The following is a 14,817-nucleotide window of genomic DNA, read 5'->3' as shown; positions in this document are numbered from 1 at the left end:
AAAAAAAAAAAAAAAAAAAAAAAACACATCATAGTAAAACCAATACCTTCTCAGCTTCGCATCGAAGCTAAAAGAATACTACTTATAAAAACTATCAGATTTCCCCCAAAAAAATTTCTCTAACTTAATTTTCATTACTTTTTTTAACTAGTTACGACACTTAAGTGTCGTCCAATAATCAAATATTAATTAATCCCGAAATATTAGCCGAATACGAAATAGTTTCCGAAAAAATGACTATATATTTATATATAACATCTAATTTTTATTCTGTAATAAATATTAAAGTATAATCTATAATGCATTTATATCTTATTCAACTTTTTTAGTCACACATTAGTCTTCCTTTAGAGAGATATATTAATTTTTTAAAGCGTTTAAGAATAATGATGTTCTAATTTCTATTTGAAAAATGGCCAGATGTTTCAAAAATACGTTCTTCAATTCTGTATTTATTTATGGTATATGTGTTATTATCGCAGTCTTTATTTTTATAGTCCCACCATTATTATCGCACCACATATACTGAGTTTTCTACGAGGCTCAGACAACAGTCATTAAAAAAGTATAGGATTTGTAAGAATAAACATAGGATATTCTGTATATAGAAATCTTTGTTTAATTTTACTTGTGGTATTTTTTTATTTCATTCGTATGGCATCATTTTAAACAATAATATAATATAAAACTTAAACATTGCTGAATTGTTAGAAAACAGAAAATAATTTATCAGAAGCAGTTTTAAAATAAGCTTAGCAACTAAACTTTTTTAAACTATTTTTACTCTCATTTAAAAACACGATAAACCAATATCAAGGTAAATTTATTCAATTATTTTAGGTTTTTTTATATGTTATTTTGTAATTATTTTAACACGTTTAGTGTTGTTTCAGTTGAATTCTTAGGTTATTAAATCTATATCAAATAAAATATTATAAAATTGCCTACTTGAACATATATTTTGTTTTATATACCATCACATCCGCTTAAAAGGTAACTGGCCCATAGGTGCTAAAAGAATGGTGCTTAGGTTACTTAGCACTCCCTGAGATAAAATTAACATTACCATGCAGATTTCACCAATGTTTTAAAATATTATAAGAAAAAATAAAACAATTTCTTATATTATTGTATAAAAATTACTGTTTTTTGAAATCTTGTCTTATAATATTGTGTGTATGAAATATCATACAATATGTATGTATATTTCATTTTAAACATAGTAAATGTTTTGGATTCAACAATTAAAGTTAAAAAACCAGTGGTTTGAAAAATATGAATGCAATTTTATTCATTATTGTTTATTTATAAATAGAATATAATACAAATAAAATTTATTTATATTATTATTTGACATAAATGTAACGTCTTCAATTAAGAAAATACTTATACTTAATTATTTAAATCTAGTGAATTAATTTTTTACATTAAATATTTTTTAGTAAATCAATCAAATTATTTAAATATCTAATATATTTTAATGATAATAATTTAGAAAACCAATAATGTCATATCAGAGAAATACTCTATTTACCTTTATGGTGTTTATTTGGTGGACATATGTATACTCTCAAAATGTACTCAAGAAATGTTATTATGATTATATTAATTTGAAAAATATGGATTTACAAGGTAAAATTTTAAGTCTAGAAAATATTTTAGAAAATAGTATTACCAGTTAGTTGTTTACTATGCATAGTTACTTTAATTTGACAGTTGCTAGTTTAAAATATAACCGTTATTAATTTTATTTAAAAAATTCAAGCATTCAGTTACTTTTTAAGAACAGGGTAAAACGGTGGAATGATACTCAATGAAAAACTAATACTACTGTTAGCTGAAATTTATATTTAGTCTCCAATCCTAAATTTATTTAATAACTAAAATCTTGTGCAATTATCTGTAAACCTACCAAATTTTAGTGTTTTTTTTTTTCAAAAAAGACTTGCATTATTGTTTAATATTTTATATGCACTAAATTTTAAAATTTAGAAACTATTCACAATAAATTTTAGAAATCATTACAAAATATTCTAAATAAATCGTTTTGGTGAGCCAGAGCATCGTAGAAAACTTTAGGGAACATAGACTCCAGTCCCCTTGATCAGCCCTTTTTGAGTTATAAAATTTACCTGGAATTGTTAAATACGGATGAAGAACAATTGCAAATTATTTCAATAAATTTTAAATTTTATTTATTAAATATGACAGTCCATGTTTAATAAGTGTGCATGATTTTCCCGTATAAAATGCGCAATATTACCCAGATAATTTTAGCTTCGATGCGATGCTGTGAAACTTATTCTTGTATTATATTTATAAATCAAAAAACTTGTAATCAGAATATAATCAATAACATAGGAGTTCATATTACTTTTGGAATAATTCAATAATTCCTTCTAAAAATTAAACAGTATTGATAGATTTGCAACGAAGCGTTTTTTATTTAAACAATTATAAATTGATTATTTAATTTTAATTCGTATTCATAATTAACTGTTCTATAATATGTATACGATTTTTAAAATAATGAAAAATTATTTTTTTGGTAACTTTTTTGAAAATTATAAATTAATTTGAATAATTTTAGTGTAGCATGAAACTAATGTCTTATAATTATTATATTATATAGAATATTTGTGTAATATCTAGTTTTTTATCTACGATATTATTTACACAATTATCTATATTTCACAACGACTTCATATATTCTATGAATTTAATTATTGGAAATTAATCATAAATTTTACTTCAGATGCTGCTTTAGAAATACAATTTACAAGTAAGGTATATTTTTGTCAGATAAATTATTGATGGGTACAGTGCAACAACCAGTTCTCTCCATATTTATAAATCATTCAGTAAACACAAAAACTAAATAATTTTTTGTGCATAGGTTATGACAGATAAATAAATTATTTGTTTGTATACAATTGATATTATATATAGATTATTAATATTTCATAAATAAAAGGAAGATGCGTAATGCAAAGCTTTAGGCATATTACGACAGTATATAGTGTTTAAAGTTAATTTTTTTAAAAATTAACTTTTAAACTTTATTAGATGAAATCACATGTTTTCAGAACAACCGAGAAAAATTACTAATAATTCTAATAAATCACCGCCTTCATTTTAAAATCACGCATCTAATTTTTGAGAATTTCTTAAAGGGAAGAAATAATATTTTATAGCTAAGTATGAAAATAGGTTCTTAAACTATTATTTAAAGAAATTTTTTTTTCTAAATACACTTAATAATGTGTGAATATTGTAAGTGTAGATTTTTCAAAAAATTAAATCTAAAAATATCGAAATATATTATTTTTGTTTTGGAGATATGCTCATTGACATAATTTAAAATTACATTATTTCTTAGTAATTTATTCGCTAATATATAACACATTATTATTTTTTTAATGGTATTCAGAAATAAAATTTTGATTGTTTTGCTGTTTGTACCTAATAATTTTTATTAAATTATGTTAACAAATATTTTTTTAGATAAAGTATTAAATTCATATGACTTACTGAGAATGGGTAATTTTTCGATTAGAAAGTATTCAAGAATGTATAATAATTTAATATATTTTTATAGAGCGGCATCTTCGAGTGGGAAAAATTTTATCTCAGTTTGCAGATTTAAGTTTTGGTAAGAAAAATTTTAAAATTTCAAAAAAAAAAAATGCAACTGTGTAAACTGAGTCAATCAAATTTAATTCGTTATAAACATAGTATTGTAAAAATTACATTTAAAATAAATATTTTACCTATTTCATAAAATTGTATATTTTACTTAACTTGAAATTTAAGCTTTATTAGTCAAGTTTTAGTTATTAGAAGAACGACAAAAGATACAGGCCATTCACTGGTACTATTGTTCCATTATACGTTTCGCTATTATTGTGGATAATATTATCATTATTAATTATGGTTTTCAATAACCAACTTTCTTGCTATAAGAGCTTCATTTTGTTGTTTTCTTGTTCTTTTTCCATAATTGGATCTTTGCTTTTCACAAGATTATCCCTTCTTGTGTTGTATTCATAGAATTTGTAATTTTCAAGAAGGCGAAAAACAATGTCCACCACAGTAGTTTTCGATAGTATGGTAATGTTTTAAACCGTATACCGTTCGGTGACAAAAAGTTAAAGATTCTCAATTATCAACTTTAATTTTTGGTTTACTACCTTATAGAAAAATTTATTTACCTTAGTATGGAGGGTCGATAAGCATAAATACTGTATTTAAACAGATACATGTTTCTATTTATTTTGAGCGACTAGGGATTATCTTTTCCGTGATTATTGAGGGTCTCTTGTGTTACAAGCTTTATTAAATATAGGTTATATATTTAATCTTCTAGCTTTTACCGAGACAGTTTAAGTATATGTATATACCTAACCATATACAAGTTATAGCTTGTAAAATGTACTTAGGAGTTTACTTATGGTAATGAAATATCTATCTTTATAATGATAATAATTTTTCATTTTGTATGTTAAAATTGAAATAATTATACAGAAGTTCAAAAAGTAAGAAAACGGGTAAATTACTACAAACAATGAAAACAATGAAAACAATAGAAACTATTTTCCTTACTTACTGAACAACCTATATGATTAAACTATAGTATTACCTTAAATGTAATATTACTGTATACTAATCTTAAATAGGTGTTTTTAAAACGTACTTTGTTTTGACTTAAGACAAGTAAGTATTTTTTCAAATTATTGAGAATAGAAAAAATCATGAGTTAAATTAAATTTCCACGGGGTATGAAAACAAAATAGGATACGCATTGCTCTTCTAATAAATATTTTGCAATCTTAGAAATTTTATTTTGATATGTATAACTATAAATTATTTCAGATGATATGATAAAACGAATTATTCCACCATGTGAGTGGAAAAAATAAAACACTTTTAATATAGAGATTTTGTATAGTTATTTGTACATTTTTACTGTTTACCAATAAATGGTATTATATTATATTTTGAAATAACTATTTTATCTTCGATGCAGAACTGATCAATATCGTTATTAATATCGTCTCGTGAGAAGATATTAAATTTCTCATGGTTATTTTTTTAAATAATTAATTCGATTTTTTGTATTTATCCTAATTTTGTTTATGTCAAAATTTTTACTGTTTTATTGCCATAAAAAATGTTATATTAAATTTTAAAAATGGATATCAATTAAATGGAACCAATAAATGCATAATATAAATCTTCATCACATTTAAATTGTGAAGAATTGTCTATTTATTTAATTTCTTCTGTAAAATTTGTTATTATTGAGTTATGTCGCTTTTTTTTTTAACAGGCGGTATAAACCAATTTCAACCTAAATAATTTTCCTAAAATGGCAATAACTATAAACAATTCCCTACCAATATGAAAAATTACATATTTCAAACACTATCTACTAATATCAACATTACTACTAATTGTTTAGACTACTACCAAAAAAGAAATTTTATTAAATAATAATTGAAAAATTTTTAAATATCTAATTTTTTGTAATGCGTGTAATTTTTTATTCTTGAAGATATAGACAACACAAATAACCATAAAGGTAAAAATTTGTTTATTAACCAATTTAAATTGCCAATCAAATTAAATGTTAGGATGAATTCATCCTAACAACTTGTCCAAAAAGTATTTATTATTTAAAGGCATTATAATGAACATTATTGGTTAAGTAGATCTAACCGTTGATAAATGTAAAAAAAAATGCCTATTACTATCGAATAGATTTTTAATTAATAGCTTTATAAATAATAAATTTGAGATTATAAATTAAATTGATTTTCCTAGCACTTAATTTATTATGTTACATAGTAAAATTATTATTATTTAGTAATATGTTCTGGTGTTCATTTTGTATTATATATTTTTAATTTTTTTTTTAAATATTATAATTAATTTATCTTTACTAAAAGAAAATGTAATTACAATATATTGTTCATTAATTTTATAAATATTAGAACATCTTTTTTTTTATAAAAATTTCAGATAAAATGATTGAATTAATAGCAAAAAATGAGGATGAATTGCGTCAATGTTTGTTGCCAATTTACGGTACGATACATTTTTTTTGTTGTAAAGTTTAATTATCCGTCCATTTGAAATTTATTTATACATATTTTTGCTTCTTTTGTTAAATATCCCTACATAAAACATTAAGAACTATTAGCAAAGTTTATTTTGAAATATATTGTAATTACCAGTATATTCTTAAATAATTCATTTTTATTATTTTACCCAAAAATTCTCAATAGAGCTAATATGATTTTACAAATCTAAGCAAAACTGCTCAAAATCAAGAGAATTATACTCTCCGAAATTAAACTTAATTTTTTTGACTAAATGTAACTTTTATAAAAGTATTTAACTATATAATTTAATATTTTTTGGGAGGTTACAACGATAATTTATATTTCATCATATATATTTCATTACATGTGATGTAAAAAGGAAACCGCAAGTAATAATAATTATATTAACTAAAATTTTGCTTTGGGACGAAATAAAATCGCTAAAGTATTAAAAAAATAGTTTGAACATTGTGGTAAAATCACAGAATATATTAGTTGTTAAATGTAACATTATTTAAATAATGAAAATATTAAACTTAAAATAAGAGTACATATTTATGATAAAATTTATGTAATATCTGGGTAACTTGGATGTAAACTTAACTTTCAAATAATTAATACTTTAGAACATAAGAAATTATTAGTTAACTAGTATGATTGGGATACATAAAATTTATGTATTTCATTATACGAGGTGTATTCAATAAATACCCAGACAAAATTGATTTTAAATGGATCACCTTTAAAATAGTGTCCTTTAGCTTCGATACAATGCTCCCAACGGTCTTGTCACTTTTTGAAACACCTTTGAATGCTTGTCCTCCACCTTGTCCTCCATAGTTATAGCATTTAACTCTTGTGTCGCGTTCTGGATAGTTTCGTTGATGTCCTCAAATCTTTGGCCTTTGAGGGTACTTTTTAGTCTTGGAAACAAAAAAAAATCACAGAGAGATAAGTCAGGTGAATGTGGTGAGTGAGGTACCACTGGTATATTTTTAGATACCAAAAATTCACGAATGGAAAGTGCTGAATGCGCTAGTGCAAAAACCACAACTTTGATTTCCACGCTTCTGCCCTTTTATGGCGTTATTTTTCTCTTAATCTTTCTAGTATTTGTTTATAAAATACTTGATTTACTTTCTGTCCTGTAGGTACAAACTCATAATGGACTAAACCAAAAAAATCGAAAAAAAACAATGAGCATTGCTTTAATGTTTGACGATATTTTTTTGGACGAAATGAATTTGCAGTCTTTCATTGCGATGACTGAACTTTGGTTTCGGGATCATATCCATACACCCATGTGTTCATCACCTGTAATAATTGATTATATAAAATTTGGGTCATTAGTAACCCGATTTTTTAGTTCCAAACAAACTTCAATGCGATGTTCCATTTGCTCCAAGGTTAACAACTTTGGCACTAATTTTGAGGACACTCTTTTCATACCCAATTCATCTGATAAAATCGAATGACAAGTACCAATTAATGTAGTGAAACATCTCCAAAAGCCAATTTAATCAATTCAAAAGTTTCCGTAGCATTTTTACCAATTTTGAAACACACACTTTGCTCCGTAATATTGTCCATCGTGAAATTGCGATTTCATACAAAATTACCAACTTTGAACGCGTATTGTCAATGACTGATTTGAGATAATAATTATTATTATATACTAAAATAATGGTCATTATCTCTAGTTTATTTTGATATATAAACATTACCGAAAACATCAAACGTTTTTCTATAATAATTGTAGTCTGGGTATTTATTTAACACACCTAGTACTCTAATCAAAAATGAACATGGAAAATTGGTTATACCGGCAAAGCATAGAAATTAGATTGGAATACATTTTTCCGCCATCTGTTTTTCCGTAAAACAAACATTTCGCACATTATATTTTTTAATGTTTGAAAACTATATTAAGAGAAATTTGAATAATTTACAATAAAACTTATGTTATTTTTATGTTTCTAGGTGATAAGACACTTGAGGAATTAAAACCCAAAAAGAAATGTAATTGTTTGATGTATATAATTAATGGTATAATTTTATAGTTAAAAAATAGATATTTTTTAAAATTAAATTTTTAGATAAAATACAATATAGGGAAGTTACTTTGATCATTATTATGAGATTATTGAGATTATGAGATTGACATTATTATAATTATTATTCAAAATTAAATACACTGTAAATCAAAAACATAAGTCACGCTAAAATTTAAAATTACTATTTCTCCTTTCATTTCGTATACAGTATAATCCACGATGTTTTGACAAATCTAATAACTTTTGATCTACTTAACAAATAATTTTAGTTAGTATTACACGAAAAAAAAAATTATTCATTCTTAGACAACGATAAAGTCATATTTTTTAAAAACTTTTAACATATTAAGTAATATGCTTTTAATAATAATCATAAAAATAGTTTTAGTCTTAATTTAAAATTTTTTAAAAATTTAAAATTGCCATTTTTTAGAACTGTTTTTACAAAAAAAAATTTTTAGGTCAATAATAATTTTATAACGTGTATTTATTAAGTGACAAATGTAATGAGGCTGAAATATGATATAAATCTCTGAGAATACAAATTCATAGAGTGTGAAAAAGGTTTCTAATGTATTCTGTATATAACTTATATTTAAAAGCTAATATTTGGCCAAATAAGGTTTTGAAATTTTTATGAAAATATAAATATCTATGTTAAAGCACATAGAATGTTTTACTAAATGACAACCCGATTTTATTGGTAAGGCTTTGTTTGTTGCATTGCATAATATTAATCAGCTATAATCTACTTTAAAATTTTTATTTGATTTTGCCCTCTTGAAGTATTAATTGACATAAATTTCAATCTAACTAGTTTTTCAATAACTGATACACAAGATTCAAAAAAAAGGGCACAGATATGTTTCATAAAATAATAATTTTATAAATTTGTTAACGTAATATTTGATATTCTATTTTTTTAAAGTTTTGTCTAAAAGCAGTGAAATACCATATGACGTAGCGGTTATTCAACGAAAACAATCAATGGTATATTATGCTACAGAGTTTTTGAAATCTGGTAGTTATTGTAAGTTTTAAATAATTTCATCACAAATGAATATTATCCATTTCTATTTTGCTTGTAAAATTCAATTTATAATCGAGTAAAAAAATTAAATTCTACCTAAACAAAAGTTGTGCAGCGAAGGCAATGATCTGAAATGTAAATTAGTTGGATTAATAATTTATACCAAATATAACGGAACTATTGTGAAGCAATCGGGAGGATGTGAAAACAATAATGATAAATTGGAATGTAATATTAATTTTGAAACGGTAAACGAAAATTATACTTATCAATTTCAAGATAAAGAAAATAACAATTATTTTGGAATTGAATTTAGACAGGATACCAGTAATTTCATTGATTTTTCTATAGATCATTGAAATGATTAGATTTAAATCAGAAAATCTCAAAAGTTAGCTAGGTAGCTTATTTCATAATAATTAATTGTAAATAATATTATTTAATTTTTATTCAATAATTTAAATAATTTGATGTTTGATAGGTCAAAAATTATGTTACAATATTGTTTCTTGGAATAGTAATTTATTTCTTACATATATGATAATTCTTATTAATATGTAAAAAATTGAGAGTCATAATAATATTACAATTATTATAACTAAGAAAATTAATGAGTTAAATATATTATATTTTCGAAAATCGTTACAAGTTAAAAATAAATTAAAAAAATTAAATTATATATATTTGGTAGTTTTTTAAATTTTAGCGTTAGTATGTTTTAGCGTTGATATTGATATAGTTCTAGATCGTATTCGCGATTTTTACTTAATTTTTGGTTAAGTGTTTCTTATTTTTTTTATTTTTAATGGAATTTTAATTTTAAATATTAAATTTAAATTATGCCAACAAAAATTGTAAAAAATTAGAGAATCAGTAAATATATAAACAAATTAGTAAGAAACAACACATTTGAAAAAGAGAGTCTAAATTAAGAAAGGGGGATTTTGAAGAACTGACGGTTTGAGCCTAATCGTCTTCGTCGCTGGTTAGGAAAGGCATTAATTTTTGTATTTTTACTACTTTATTATTTTATGTGTGTGTGTGTGTTATTATTGTATATCTGGAATACAATTATTTATAACCGTTGTAAAGACCGTTCAAATATAATTTTAGTTAGCTCTTAAAATAAAAATGATCTAATTAAAACTGACTGATAACAACTTTTAACCTATCATGGGCATAACTTATGGAGTAGCTGATGGTGCTTCAGCATCCTTCGTCCTAATTTATAAGAATTATGTGAAAATAAATTTTTCTCATTTTATAGATTTTTTTTTTGTTGATCATAAAAGTTAGTAATAAACGGTTGGAGATTACAATTAATAAATAAACAAATGGACATAAAAAAAACTATTATGTATTGTAAGCCGACAGTAATATAATTCCTATTATTGTAATCTTATCGCTAGTTATAATTGAACTATAGTGAGATATAATGTGTATTATGATTCTTATTACAATTGTTTTCGATTACTCATTATTTTTTCTATAATGCGTTTTTCTAATGTTTTTATTGCTTATATAGCATAAGCATAATTTTCAAAATGGAAAACGCCCTTAATATGGATACTACTGTTTTTATACTACTGAGGTATATCAATCGTTGAACTTTAGAATTATTTCCAAGAACTATGTTTAAGTAAATCAAATGCTTTCAAGCAGTTAAGAACATAGCTATTTTTATTAACTATGTAAAACTGTATTAATTGTCAAACAATTTTTTATTTCTGATGTTAAATTAAGCGTGGATTTCAAATGTTTCCCATTCATTAAATTTTACTATTTCTACAAACGAATACAAAATAGTATCTAAAAATTCCCTGTAAATATCGTTTTAATTTAAACAATTGTTCATAGTTATCATGTTTCATAAGTAATTGTTGCTACTTTTATAATAGTAGAATAATATTTGTTCATAGATTAAAACTTTCAAAGTAACAAGGTTGTAAGTACTTAGTAAAATAGAATTCCAATAACTTATGTCAATTTGGCCAATTTTGAAAACTCAAGATGCGTAAATATTTCTAAGAGTATTTTAAAAATATTCTCAATGTAACTGCATCAATAAGCAACTTTCTTCGATTTTTAATATTGTCACTAAAATTTGTCTAACTAAATTTGAAATATTTTTCCAAAAGTAAAACATAGAGTAGGTAGCTTGAATGGATAGAACACGTTCTCATGTATGTACATAATATAATTAAATGAACATAACTTTAATAATACATTTTTAATTTAATTTAATTTTTAAATTTATTTTAAAGTGTACATATAATAGATTTAATTTCACGAATTGTTTTAATTAATTGTTTCAAAATAATTTAAAAGAATTGTACTTTATAAAGAATATAATAAGAAATTGAGAAATTTTCTCTAAAAATTAATTACATGTAAATTATATTAGCGGGTTAAATATAAAGTGCTGACTAGATGAAACTAATTAATATTTATTTATTAAATAAGCTAATTATCTGCCTTGATTTAATTTCATAATAATTTGGTCCAATTCTAGCAAGTATGTTGCAATTGAAAACTTTGTTTGAAAGTTTCCATAAGATTTTCTTCGGAACACGTGAAAGTTTCAAATCTGAAAAAAATTTTAATGCACTTTTATTAGAGTATTGGGATAAATATTAAAAAAAAACAACCTAATGTTGTCATGGTAAAATTTTACCTCTAAGAACGCATTTAATTGCTAAAGGTGTGTGTTGAGTACAAAATGGCTGTATTTTACGTATATTGTTAGCATTTACATTAATAAACTCGCCCCAATCAAGCAATGATATAAAAAAAGTCGATTTTCCATTAAAATCATCATTAATAGCTTTACAAATGCCTCTGTACCACTTACCGTCGTCTAAAATTAAGAAAAAAAATAATTATTAAAGCTTATTGATACATTTTATTTTGATTCAAATTTTTTTTTACTCCGGGTTGTTATGCATTAAATAAATCTTTTAAAGCTATAACTAATTAATCACTTAGCTATAGTTTCACCTAATAGCAATAAGAACTAAATGAAACTGGTGATTTGAGCAACATTGTTTACTATTAAAATTACAAATCTAGAGCAATAACACTTTTACCTATGGATTAATTTTAAAATTTATATTAAATTAAATAATTTAAGAGTTAATTACTATATTTAATAACGCATAGCTCATCCAGTTGTGGGGCGTACGTTTTTTCCTCATAGGAACTGTAAAACGCATTTATGCGTCTTTCAAGTGACCTAATGGATTTTTCTTCATTCACTTTAGCCAAAAAAAGATAATCTTTAGAAGTGTAAAGCACTCTTAGAGGATTTATAATCAAGTGGTTTATAATCAAGTTAAACTTTGGCATATCTTTCATCATAAATCTTTTTTCATCTTCTGTGACCTGAGTTATCTGATGTTGCTTCGTTGTAGTATTGTCCTGGTAAACGAAAATAGATTACAGTTATATTTGATATTCATATAAATAAAAACGTATAATACATGTGAATTTAATAGTAAAATATTTCGGAGAAGTTATAAACGAAAATAGGTACTCACATTTTCGATGGGCACGAGTGATGCATTTTGACCATTCGATTCAATGAATGGTGAATCATTGGTATCAGAAATGTTCACTTGGTCAACGACTTCATTTGTTGAAGTTAGGAAATTTTGTTGCTCATTCTGAGTATAAAATACAATTTTAGTCGAAACAACAAAAACAAGTAACACTAAATAAGGAGTAAACAAAAAATTCTCATGTATAGTATTACTATTGTTTGGTTTTCTGCATCCACGTAATATTCCATATAGGGAATATTATCATTGAAATTCACATTGCGATTAAAATGCTCAATCAACCTTTCTATCATGACTATTGCAAAACTGTTTAAAATATATTATTTTATTACTTTCTAAAACATATAATTTTGTGACGAGTTTAAAATAATTTATTTTACTTACCTTGTTGCAACTTGAACAGCATAAAGAATAAATCTCAGAACTATAAAACAAAAAAAATTATTGTTTTATATAAATATATGATAAGTGTACTGTATTATTTACTTTTTAAAACTGTTATTGAAAGTATTAATTTATTATTTATTATTATACTTACGACGAAGAAACTTGATAATCATCAATTTACTATTGATCCAGAAAAATTTTTGGGTAGCTGTAAAATAATATTATTTATTATTAAAACTATCATATTGGCTAATTATTTTTAATAATTTTGTCAAACGAAAAGAAGTTGTATTAAATTTTAGTGTAATCCATGTACAAACTTGTTATTTAAAGTTGTATAATAATATCATAGCTAATTAAATTAAGTTACTTACGTGATGATAGAACGGGATGAATTATTTTCATCATACTTTTAGTAAATCAGAAAGAAACGCAGACACAATATTTTATAAAACAAAATATTTTCACTATAGTTTTTTATATAAAATATTTTCTGTGTCGAGTGTATTGTTAAAGCAAAATGTTATTTCAAAAAATAACCTCTTACAAATCAATAGAAATTTCAAGTTTAAGTAGCCATTAACGACGGTCGAATTAAATTATTCAAACCGAACAATATTTTTATTAATAAACATTTTAAATATAAAGGACATTATTGTGATTTTGTTTATTATGTGCCCTTTTTAGTTATTCTTTGGTTGTACACCAAGAGAAAACCTAATAATATTTTTAAATTTAATATCGCTCCTATAGAAATTGCAATATAAATAAAAAATTACAATTGTAGAGTATCAGAACTTAACTCATTATACAAATTTCCCTTATAATTGCGTTAAATTTTTAAACATTTTTAAGCGAATTGCATATAAGGTTGGAACTTGTCCTATTCAAACAATAAGGCCAGCTACGATCACAAACGATGAATTTTTCAACCGATCCAACAGCATTTTTTTTTGTAAAAAAGGGGTAAAAATATTTTTTATTTTATTCTTATTAAAGACAAATAATAAAAAAAACAGAAGTACAGTAGGAAACCCCTTATAAAAATCAGTAATTTTTGACGTTTTTTTTTTACTTTTTTTCTTAAAACATCCTTAACTTTTTCAAAAAATAACAGAAGAAAAAAAAATTTGTAATATAGATTTTCTTATTGGTAAAAATGGCTACAGTATTCAAAAATATGCTATTTTTGTGTTAAAATTCTGTGGTTTTTTTTGTATTTTATTTTGTTTTAAAATACTTTACAAGTGGAATATACTGTATTTCATGAATATTATACAATTTAATTGACATACAATAAAGTTCATAAAACTTATGAAGTTAAACTTCATAAGAAATCGGTTCGGTGAGAGCGAGAAAAAGTGGTAACAGACACAAAAAAAAAAACACATCATAGTAAAACCAATACCTTCTCAGCTTCGCATCGAAGCTAAAATTATATAATATATAATTAAAAATTATATTTTTGATTCTAAAAATTACTAATCTGGATTTAATTAAGGAAATAGAAGATGATGTTGCTTTTGTAATTATCCACCAATTTCTTAGGATTAAATACTATCTACAGATTTGCATCGAAGCATTTCTTATTATAGTGATTTTAATCACTGCCAGATTAAATCTATACTGGACCCAACTATGTCACGTCCACACTGTACCGCGACCCTACTGTGCTAGGTTTTTTA

The 14,817-nt window shown here is 23.9% G+C and overlaps 2 protein-coding genes across 12 annotated transcripts in view; one reads left to right on the top strand and one right to left on the bottom strand.

Annotated features, from left to right (window-relative positions):
- Positions 1 to 505: 505 nt before the first annotated feature.
- LOC126902675 (uncharacterized) lies at positions 506 to 11,419 on the top strand. 11 transcript variants are annotated; one of them, XM_050680226.1, is made up of 11 exons: positions 506 to 817; positions 1,496 to 1,632; positions 2,756 to 2,782; positions 3,505 to 3,540; positions 3,599 to 3,652; positions 4,873 to 4,902; positions 5,561 to 5,581; positions 6,022 to 6,087; positions 8,085 to 8,150; positions 9,087 to 9,188; positions 9,285 to 9,741. In XM_050680226.1, the coding sequence occupies exons 2-11, from the start codon at positions 1,506 to 1,508 to the stop codon at positions 9,545 to 9,547; spliced, it is 792 nt and encodes a 263-aa protein (XP_050536183.1). In that variant the 5' UTR covers positions 506 to 817; positions 1,496 to 1,505; the 3' UTR covers positions 9,548 to 9,741. The 11 variants fall into 11 exon arrangements, with proteins under 11 accessions (XP_050536183.1, XP_050536180.1, XP_050536182.1 ...); XM_050680223.1 differs by having other exon boundaries at positions 5,555 to 5,581; positions 9,285 to 9,737; XM_050680225.1 differs by having other exon boundaries at positions 1,443 to 1,632; positions 5,555 to 5,581; positions 9,285 to 9,737.
- A 111-nt stretch (positions 11,420 to 11,530) lies between these two features.
- The window catches only part of LOC126902674 (uncharacterized), a 236,250-nt gene continuing 232,963 nt past the window's right edge, over positions 11,531 to 14,817 (bottom strand). Inside the window, exons 2-8 of the mRNA XM_050680222.1 lie at positions 13,284 to 13,365; positions 13,130 to 13,169; positions 12,940 to 13,051; positions 12,725 to 12,850; positions 12,329 to 12,605; positions 11,863 to 12,045; positions 11,531 to 11,775 (exon numbers count right to left, since the gene is read on the bottom strand). Of these exons, the coding sequence (XP_050536179.1) occupies positions 11,636 to 11,775; positions 11,863 to 12,045; positions 12,329 to 12,605; positions 12,725 to 12,850; positions 12,940 to 13,051; positions 13,130 to 13,169; positions 13,284 to 13,305 (900 nt within the window). The 5' untranslated portion in view covers positions 13,306 to 13,365 and the 3' untranslated portion in view covers positions 11,531 to 11,635. The remainder of the gene's footprint in view (positions 11,776 to 11,862; positions 12,046 to 12,328; positions 12,606 to 12,724; positions 12,851 to 12,939; positions 13,052 to 13,129; positions 13,170 to 13,283; positions 13,366 to 14,817) is intronic.

This window comes from Daktulosphaira vitifoliae, unplaced genomic scaffold (assembly GCF_025091365.1).
Source record: "Daktulosphaira vitifoliae isolate Bord-2020 unplaced genomic scaffold, ASM2509136v1 Scaffold_3, whole genome shotgun sequence".
In the NCBI taxonomy this organism is placed as follows: Eukaryota; Metazoa; Arthropoda; class Insecta; order Hemiptera; family Phylloxeridae; genus Daktulosphaira; species Daktulosphaira vitifoliae.
The sequence above is the reverse complement of the archived record's forward strand: the minus strand, read 5'-3'. Positions and strand labels throughout refer to the sequence as shown.